The sequence below is a fragment of the Megalops cyprinoides genome, chromosome 9 (genome assembly GCF_013368585.1).
Source record: "Megalops cyprinoides isolate fMegCyp1 chromosome 9, fMegCyp1.pri, whole genome shotgun sequence".
NCBI classification, from domain to species: Eukaryota; Metazoa; Chordata; class Actinopteri; order Elopiformes; family Megalopidae; genus Megalops; species Megalops cyprinoides.
Window position 1 is genome coordinate 16,500,001 of NC_050591.1, and position 10,901 is coordinate 16,510,901.

The window sequence follows — 10,901 nt, forward strand, 5'->3', positions numbered from 1 at the left end:
TTAACCATCTACTGTACTTCCCTTTGGCATTTTCCTTCATGGAATAAAATGGCAAAGAGCTGAGCAGCTTAATTAACTGGATATGGAGAGAGTGCGTGAGAAAGAGCAAAAAATTCATAATGGAGATCTGAATTCAAAGCAAGCCAGTTTTACACTTTTGTAAGTGACGTCACCCCCCGGTGTTATGTAAAACGTTGTGTGTGCGTGTGTGTGTTCATGTGTGTGTCTGCATGTGTGCATGTACTGTATACTCATGTGTGATTTCACACCCCTGTGCATGTCTCTGAGGTTCCCAGGTTAATTCTTCCCAGTCTATTCTGGGTACGTGTACGTGCTTCTGAGCATGTGTGTCTCAGTGGGAGGAGTGCAGGCTTGCGTGTGTGTACCTGTACATGTATATACGGGTGAATATAGAGGATATATACAGAGATATATAGATATATACAGATCTATATACAGATATACAGATATATAGAGAATATATACAGAGAATACAGAGAATTTAGAGAACATGGAGAGACAGGCGGGTGTTAAACTGACACCCGCGTAGGGACAAAATGGTACGCTGTGTGTGCAACACACGTGCACAATGCCAATCAAACCCTGCCACGCGTCAGACAGCAGCCTGTGTACCTCCATGCTTTATTAGTGTGTGAGCACATCCCGCAGGCTGCAATTAATCATGCCACTGCAATGGGGAATAGCTTGTAAGGTTTCACATCAAGCAACGCTTTGGCAAAGCCCAAGAACCGGCGTTCATTCAAATCACTCTCGCAATTATTTTCAGACGATTTCCACCAAGCGCACATTCTTGTTTTTTTAATCAGGGCGAAAAATCATTAAAGAGAAGAAAAGCAGAGAAAGCTATCTGGTCAAAGTTCTGTTGGGTGTGGAAGAGACATCACTCCATGTTTCGTTTGCCAGACAGTCCTTCAGAGTTTGAGATACTTTCTTAATTAGTGCAAAATCCTTCAGACGAGAAATTTACTCTGGCATTTTTGGATTGGATTAGAGGCAACAAGAACACATTAGAGGCCTTTGGACCCGGGCTGTTCTCATCTTCTCCGTATGGGCTGTGCAGTATGAGCCAGCCTGTGTCACTATGTGGTGTCTACAGCTGCTGTGGCATTACTGCTGTCAGTGCTGCTTTATTGAGCCATGCTTACTGTTCCTAATTTATTTCTGTGCTCAGCTTCCTGGGAGGTAAGTAGGCGCCAGCACCTAAACTGGACAATACGCAATTGTGTGCAATCAGATGCGAGACAGTTTCCATGATGATGCTCACGGTGGCCCCTGCCCGCTCCTGACAAATGCTCTCTTTTACAATAAAAGTCACAATATGAGAACTGAGATGTTTTGTGCTAAATGTTTTGCTGCAATGTGGAAACTGCTCTAGCAGATGTCGCAATGCTTTTCGGTTGTAAACAGCGCTGGAGACAGCAACCTCCATTCCCTCCCTGTCACAGACAAATTGAATAGCGATTCAAATATCTTGCAAGGAAGCAGAGCATCTGCGGGACTGTGTCATTTGTACCCTGTAATAACACAGTGTACTATAATACAAGAAATGGTTTATTGTCCTTGGACGGACAGCCTGTACTTAAATATTCTGCATGTGTACGGAGCTGTTTGTTGCAACTGCGCCTGCAAAAGTAAAAAGCATTAAAGAGGTTTTGCGAGACCAATGTTGCGCCAATCAAGCTGAACAATCTGAAGCCTTCTCTCTCTGCATGCCTGCTCTCTGTCATCTCACCTGGACACCTCGACTCCCCGCCCCCAGCCCAATTTTAATAATGCATTTCCCAAAACTTATTTTCATATCTGCATTTAATCGGGGGGGAACAAGGGCACCTTGAGCGATGACCTTGAGCCTGCAACTGTCGGAAACGCGCTTCGTAAACACTCCCAACGACGAGCATGTCCCCGATTTACAGAGTGTCAGTGCGATACATTATTAATGGTGAATAAATCACCCCTCTGTAAGATCATTAATAACTGGCAGAAACGCCGGCAGAGCAGATAAGCCGCCCGCGCGTGTCCCCTCTGTCAGTGTGGTGCCCGTCGGGGAGACACCCTGTGACGGCACTCGGCTGCTCTGGTCAGGGCAAGGACAGCTGGCCGCAGTGTTACGGTGTGGGCAACACAGCCACCAGATTACAGGCTGATGTCCTTCTCCTCTGAAATAGCAAGCTGGCTTTAGCTCCCCTGTCAGTCCTTAAGAAGTGTCTTTTCGTCACAGTGACTTTCTCCTCCCTTCAGCTGGATGGTTTTTTTACAGACGGCACAATGGGGTACCGCTGAACACGCACTTCCAATGCACCATCCACCTCAGATGTGTCTGGACCATTTTCACTCATCTTGTTTCTAATTGACACATGGGTGTTTTCTTAATAATAACATACCATATGCTATGTAAAGTGAATAGTGGTAAAATAAAAAAAAAACATTCGGCAACATATTCAGGTGTGAATTAGGAAGGATCATAGCAGCAACAGATGTTGAACATCGGTTAAAAAGTGACCCCCCCGGGGTCATGTGAAACATAACAGAACTACAGTGCCCCCTTGTGGTAAACTCACTGACTGCAGTCATTCCTTACATTTGTAATCGCAACCGAACCTTATCGTCTCACAGCAATTCCGTCGGGGTTGCAAGAATCCCATGAATAAAGTTATGGGGCATACCCCATACCTAGAGTTATGCCTTTTTTGGGGGGGGGGCTCTCTTTTCAAACATTTGATTTGATACAATGCATATAATCTCTTTTGAATACACCGAATTGAGAGACAACTTCTTATGGCTGAAAAAAAAAGACTGAATTTAGTTAATTTTGTATTCTCTTCATTATCTTGTTCATCTGCTTTTTACAGTCTCTCATTCTGGGGTCAAGGTGTGTAGGAAATTATCATCTTGATCTCTGATAAGGCTATCGTGCCACACTCCAAGGGAAGAAACAGCATGTGTCCAACACAGCATATTTTATTTGAGGTGAAGTGGACAGGAAAAATACTTCAATCTTTTTGGTGTGCTCTTCCTCATATGGACACCTCAAGGACACACTGTCTATAATTCTGTGTCTCCCACTGTCTCCCAAAGGGTGCAAGAATATATTTTGATGGTTATTGTTTTTCAGCAATAGGAAGAGAGCGTTCTCCTGAGCCAAAAATAAGATTAGTATATAATCCTATGCACAAGAGGAAACTTTGTAACAGGATGAGATTAGAAGGCAAAGACAAGGGACAAGCAGGTTGTCAAGCCATTAGATCGTGTACACAGCATCGATGACGCTGTGCATGATAACTGATCACCCTCTGAAGAAGCAGCATCCCCATTTACCTCATCTTCACAGACATCAGGAAAGGTCTTGACAGGCTGGACACAATGGGAAGATGCTGCAACACTATCATGTTCAAAATGAGTTTACTGTGGTGATCCAAAGTCATTGCAAACAGATGTCCCGCCATGTCATTCACAACATGGACCACTGTCAGCACCACTGTCAGCACCACTGTCAGACATTAGTACATAAGGTCCTCCCAAGAAGCCTTCTCAATGATTAATTGTTGGTGACGCAGTAGACTCAAGTTAGAGGACCACACCAATGACATTAGACTGCTGATTCACACCCTTCAAAATATGCCTGCAAAAATGAGGAGCCTCCAAACCATAGCCCGGTACATCAGTTTGGAAACCAATGCCAGCAAAATCAAAGAGCCAGCGCAAACCAAGAGGAAGCTATTGTACATTCTTGGAGGAATGTCCTATTGAGCATGTTGCCATATTTGTGTATCCTAATCCTAATCAAAATAGGAGGCACTGACAAGAACTGGCAAGGGAACCGCACACCTTTGCCATCCTTAAGTCAGTTTGGAGAGATGGAAACATCCTTTTAAAAATCCACCAGGGAGTTTTTAACTGTTAATAAAATGGTGTTGTATAGGGTAGGGATATGGAAAAACATAAAAAACCCGGAGGTATAAGATACATGTTTTCATCAACACCTGTTTGCATGAAATACTACACTTCAGATGTTACCACCCATAAAAACAGCAAACATGCACAATTAAAACTATCCAATCTGATAATGGAATAGATCTGGATAAGATGGTAAGTGGAAGTTGAAGATCCTAAAAGAAAATATTCCACATTCATTACTACACTTATGTTATTGTGCAAATAAAGTAATTTTACTGATACCATCAACACATTTTTAAGGTTGCAATATTAGCATTAGGTTACAATGTCCCTGATATGAGAAGGCTCATCCAAGCTATGGACTTGTACTGCCAAGCAGATTTGTCTACACTTTTAAATTCATTCAAACATTCATATAAATGTCCTCATTTGTGGCAAAACTCTTACAGTTGGCAAGATCCTACTTGTCTGTGAATTCTGCACTTCCACAGTCCATCCCGGAGCCAAGCCCTTGTCATGTGAAAGCTAGAGGCAAGGCAGTGTGGAAGGATGCAACCCTTCTGAATCACACCCAACCCTCCAAGCTCAGATAAGTATGCTGCAGTGCGAACAGCCTTCAGGGCCCAGTTTCAGGCCCTGAAGAGCTGTAATCATGTGGAGATGGTTATCCACTCCCTGATAGAGCCTGGCACACATCCTGTGACCTTCAGCCTTGCTCACATCACCAGGAAAACTGCCTCCACGGCACTTTCTGTGGGCAATTATAAACTGATTTCTCCGATGTTACGCAAGCTATGGAGACGACAGGCTGCATGCAGCAGGCCCTGGCTCGCTCCTGTGGAACCGAGGACAGAAATGACCCTTTCAGTGGTGCATCATTGTGGACAAATAAGCCTGTCTCATATTTGCTTCCAAACTGGCCAGGTTTTAGCTCCCAGGACTGTGGATTTGAGGCTGTACACAGAAAGTGATGTACTGGCTACTGGAAGACGCAAGGAGACTACTGTGGACAAGTCAGTGCTTCTCTTCATGCCTGTACAAAAAACACTGAAGGATCACTGAAGGATGAATTGTTATTAAATAGCCACAGATTATCAATAAAATGCATTTAACCGGCTACATATAATGTAATGAGCTTTCATGACTGAAGGTCAAGCGTGTGCATAAACTGTGCTCATTGTAAATGATCTTGACTTGCATAGTCTATTGCTGAGTGTCAGTCTGTTTCAGCAAATCTGCCCCGCTTATCTCTTTATCTGTCTGACTCCTTCCCTATTGTCTTGAAGGACCTTTTGAATGTGAATGCACAATGGGGTCAATACAGACTTCCCAACTGATCAATGGGATGGCACTGGAGTGCAGCCTGAGCATTCAATAATAAACCGGGCAAAAAAAAAGGCGAACTCAGGTGATTTCCCCTGATGAATGAAGCACAGGAGGGACCAGGCAAGACCTTTCTGTGTTCATATGTGCATACAAGTTTCAATAACACATCAACATTCCTATTCAGCTGCAGGGGAAAAGTACCGAGGTATCGATTGGTGTAAGTGGAGCACTGTCTACAAAAGGCCACCGTATTACTGCAAATCTTTAAATCTGTCATGCTGCTTAGACTCTTAAATCTGGGAGCCATTTTAATGGTCAGCCTCAGAATATCAGAGCCCTTTCTCAAAAGAGAAATTGATTTTTACATGCTGGATTGTTTTCAGATTGTTTTCTTGTATGAGCATGCATCCATTTTAACATTACCCATTGCAAATGAATGAATAATTGATCCGGTCGTCTTGCTAACCCTTACCACAGAAGTTAAAAGCTTGAAAGCAGAGCTGCCACTAAGCACTCAAATGCAATAAATACTCTTATCAAGTGAACTCTACCCCCAGTCTCCTCTGATGGATTCTGCTCTGGTATAAAAAGAGCAGGAACATGCTGCACTCTCCCCGTTCCTAAGCGTTCCTGTGTGCTCTGAGTCTAAATCCACTTGACCCTCACAGTCCCACCATGCCTGCCGATTACAATGGAAGATGGGAGATGGAGAGCAATGGGAATTTTGAGGATTACATGAAAGCCCTCGGTAAGTGTACGCTTATAGTGAGCGCGCACAAAAAACCCCCCGCAAAAAAAATAAATTCAGGGAGAGTGAGAGCAAGCAAAAAAGGGAAAGTGAGAAGTGTCAGTGTTGCTTCATTTACGTATTGAGCGTCTGTCAGAGCAGCTTAACCTTCAGCATGCGAACGGCTGGTACTAGTTACGTGGCGGAATAAATATTGATTCACTTTTTTCTCAGCATTTTCTTCCCTCTGAGGAAAATTAGGTCTGGCTTTGCATGTCATGCTAATGGAAAGTCCAGCTGATTCCCAGCTCCAAGCTGCATTGATTATAATCCAGTCTTTCATTATTTAGCTGTTTATCCGCAATTCTTACAGTCCTGTTCGCCAGCAAAATTCAAAAAGTTTCATTTCAGCACATTCATTTCCATGAGGTGATGGTAAATTAGACTGAGATGGTAATGGAAAAAAAAGTAATTCAAAAGGGCTGTAAAATTTAGGATATAAATTGAATTTTCACTTCTGGAAAATACAATATGAATATCAACATGTTTTTTTCAGGACCACTATTAAACGTATAAATGAGAAGGCTATATGTACTGTTAAACGTATATATAATATTTTTCTTCTATACAGTTTAAGAGTATATGTCAATGTTAATGCAGGACTGCACAAATGTTGCACCATATAAGGATCTGTTCCATTGAAGTCATTTCTTAACGCTGTGCTTCTTTTGCTTGTTTACTGCAGACATTGATTTTGCCACCCGTAAAATTGCTCTCCATCTGACTCAAACTAAGGTGTTTGTTCAGAACGGGGACAAGTTTGAGACTAAGACGCTGAGCACATTCAGGAACTACGACCTGAACTTCACAGTGGGGGAAGAGTTTGAGGAGCACACCAAGGGGCTGGACAACAGGATGGTTAAGGTGAGGCAAATCACTTTGCAGACATCTGACTGAAATCTTCCCTCTGTTTCCCTCATCAATCTGTTTATCTCTTTCCCTTGCCTCCAAATTATCCTCTCTAGTTTCTGACTCTTTCTTCCACTTCAATCTGGTTTCCTTTCAGTTCTTCAAAGCCTTTCTTCCCCGCTTCTCTAATGCATTATCTGTCCTGATTCTCTGCAAATGATCCTCTATAATAGCAAATAAAACGCTTCTGGAATGTATGCTTGCAGACACTGGTGGTCTGGGATGGTGACAAGCTGGTGTGTACCCAGAAGGGCGAGAAACCCAACCGTGGGTGGAAGCACTGGATCGAAGGAGACAAACTGCACTTGGTAAGAAACTGTCATTTCATTTGTGCAGTGTACAAGTGAGGAACATAGCTGAATCAAGTCTGTAGGAACTTAAGGCTTAAAACATCCTCATAGATAGGAGATGTAGTCATCTGCCAGAGATGGGCGGAGGTAAAGTTAAACTGCTTAACTGGAGAGAAAACATAGCACCAGTCACCTCTTTATGACAGTGTACGCTGTTCTGTTTCCTGTTCCTACAAAATCTCACATTTCTGTCTTCGGATTTTCAGGAGCTGACCTGCGGAGACATAGTATGCCATCAGGTGTTCAAGAAAAAACAATAAATGAATTCTGATCTTGTTTTCAAAACCTTGTGCTGTTTCATATTTTCATGTACACATTTCTCTGAAATCATCATTTTAATCAACGTGCAAATTAAGCCAAGCATAATTTTCAATTGAATGTTTAAAAAACCCCAGCTGTTGCACGGACACTGGATTATTATGAGGTATGGAAATGTGAGCCGAGAACTTGTCTATAGAGTTCTGTAGACCACATCTGCAAACCGTATTTAGCGCTGCTTTCTGAAACTTAGCAGGCAGCTAAACTTTTGTTAGTGCAACATAATACCTGGCTTCAGACATCCAGCAAACTGAAAGAATTTAACTCTGGAAGTTAGGTAAGCGCAATTCTGATATAATAAGTACTATGAAAATACATGATTTAGGTCTCAGGCCAGAAAGATTATCTATTGCAATTCACATACAAGAAGTGACTTTCAAAATTCAAAATTCAAAAAGCAGAATTTATTGCTCTCCTCCATTGTTTGGTTATGTAATTGGTAGTTCTCTTCTTCCATATTTTTCCATAGTCATTCATTTATGGCTAAATAGTAAAGGTGTTGAAGAGACCCGAGTGGGAAAAACAAGAAAAACAAAAGATCTCCCACTTTCTCTGTGAACGAGAAGCCTTTACTGGTGTGGATTTTTTTACCTACCCCTGAAATTCACCACTTTGTTTGTAGTAACATATGTTTTATATTGTGAATCATGTTCATATGAAATGTACGCATGATCACGTATCAGCCGTTTACCACATTGCCAATATTTGATCCAGTTCCATCAACTTCATTTAAAACTGGTTAATTATTTGGCTGTTGAGAATATGTGTCTGTTGGGCCAGCCATTGGCTAACAAGTCTCCCCTTCCTGATGGGAAGCATATTAATTGTAATTATGTGGCTGGGGCACTGTTGTGTTTGGCTGTAGTGCTGACTAAGGCTGGTTTCTGTACTTTCTGTTTGATTTATAAGCTGCATCATTTGTTTTGTGCATTTTTTGTTTTCCCTGCTGTTCTGTGTGCTGCTTCCTCACATTCTCCCACACAGCAATGAATATCTCCATCAGGCTGGACATGTTCAGCATCACCTTAATTGCAGGAAGTAACATGACATTTACTTGACATTTTGCCAGTCTATGTTCTCTTATATCACTTAAATAACAATACATGCCATACATATCACAACCATGCCCTGGTCACATAAAACACTGGGTAGGTTAATGTACCTGGATCTACCCACTTTCTTACCTTTTCTCTCACCTCACCTACATCTGGCTTTAAGTATAAACAACATTTATTGTTACAGTTATGTTTAAGTTCGCCTGGACACACGTGAGCAGAATGGAGGCATTAGAAAACCTATTAGTCATCCTGGATGTAGTTATAGTTTTGCATTCAGTAAAACTGTGCTTTCGAGGCAGCACAAAACAGTAAAAAGAGAGCAGCCATCAGATAGAAAGCGATCAGCACATTCCTGCTGTTTCACGTCGTAACAGAATTATGCATTCAGTCAACCAAGTCAACATAATTGCTTAAAACTATGACATCGCTTGCAGTGTTATGCTCAGATTTCATCAGAAGGCATGTTCTAATGTGACAGTGGAGGAACACAGATTTAAGTACGCCTTTTAACTGTTTCAGTGCTATACCTGCACTTAGAACAAAGCCATTTGGAAGTAAACCACTTCATACATTTAAAATACAGAAAGATATTTGCCACATGTCAATGTTCGTCAATGTAAATAGTGTACCTAATATCTGGTAATTGTAAAGGCACAGCAATCATTGCTATTTATATTAGCTATGCACAATATGTAACAATTTTTACAATGTGCACCTTTTTGATTCCGTTTTGAAATGCACAAAACAGATAGTGAAATACATGGACACATACCCCGGATACACGTTCTTATAAGAAGTTTAAAGTTCATAAGCATATCTACAGGCCTGGCCATGTTATCAAAGTCTCTCAGAGTGTAATTGACCTTTATTCCGAAAGCTATCAGCAGTTCATCTCTGTGAATGCTCAGAACTTGTGCAGGTTTGGCTTCTCAGTTTTTCCTGTCTGAGTAAATCCAGAATACTACGTAGACATTGAGTAACTCAATGTGTTACTCAATGTCAACTCACTGTGATTACAGTGCTGAACAAACTATTGGTCAAATCATTCATATCCTGGAACATAAAGTATTTTAAAATATCATCTGGAAAATCTACCTATAGTATATGCTGCATGTTACCTTTTATACAATCCTTTCATGCATTTGGTGACTGGATATGATTACGTGCACACTGTTATTTTATGACACAGAATCCAGCTGTGGGGTGGGAAAGAGGGCAAGCAAAAGAGCAGCAGTAAATTATAAGGTTGTTTCACTTGTTGTGTTGTCTAATTTTAGTTTGTTGCTTAAGCTCAGTGAAATTGCGAGGCAGAGTTGAAGTAAAAACCTGATGACAGAGATTTGTGTCCCACTGCTCTCCAGGTTCTATCATTCCCCAACCATCACAAACAGTGCGTGCTACAATATGCAGTGCATTGGGATGAGTGTATTTCATTGCATAGCTATTTATATAGCATTCTGTTTTTCGAATATTTGATGTGCCCCGATGTTTATCTAGCCTTTTGGTGAAAATATTTACAGCCCTGAGTGAAATAAGATTCATTTCTCAGTGATTCGGTTTATGATGGGTTTTCCTGGAGTGTAATGTGGCATCAAAGTGGAGACCACCTTTAGTATCAACAAACTGTTGAATTATCATTTAAATTGCATACCGGGGAATCACTTCATGAAGTTCCTCTGTGTGTCACAAAACCATACACTTGTGATTGTCTTGAATTCCATGCATTAATTTGTGTTAACATTTTGTGTAAATAATTATATAAGATGGAGAGAGAAATTATCAAGTGTCGTGGGTGGTGAGCTTGAAAAAGAAATTAAGACATTATGCTATCAACACTTGGTATTAACACTTCTCATTAAAGTAATAAATATTTTAATATGTAAATCTCTATATCACTAAGTGTCTGAATGTGTTTTTCACGGATTGGTTGAGGACTTGCACTGACTTAGGTGCAAGTCAGGCTTTGGAAAGGAAGACAATTTGTACAATGAACCCCAGCATCATTTGAATGGTTAACAGGAAAAAACCATATGAACAATGCTCAGACAATTCTACAAATCATGTCAGAAATCAATGTGAGATGAATGAAGAACTTTCCAAATAGTCTTCTTTACTGACAGGTAACCTATTTTCTAGTAAATATCCGATCAGCTATACATTATTATATATTATATTATTGGGTGTTTTGCAATAAATGATAAATGATAAATGTTTTACAACAGCTAAAACAAAATAAGG

At 41.0% G+C, this 10,901-nt stretch overlaps 1 protein-coding gene across 1 annotated transcript; it reads left to right on the forward strand.

Moving 5' to 3' along the window:
* Positions 1-5,891: 5,891 nt before the first annotated feature.
* On the forward strand, positions 5,892-7,547 carry LOC118783367 (retinol-binding protein 2-like). Its single transcript, XM_036537200.1, has 4 exons — positions 5,892-5,989; positions 6,714-6,892; positions 7,144-7,245; positions 7,494-7,547. The coding sequence occupies exons 1-4, from the start codon at positions 5,917-5,919 to the stop codon at positions 7,545-7,547; spliced, it is 408 nt and encodes a 135-aa protein (XP_036393093.1). The 5' UTR covers positions 5,892-5,916.
* Positions 7,548-10,901: the final 3,354 nt, after the last annotated feature.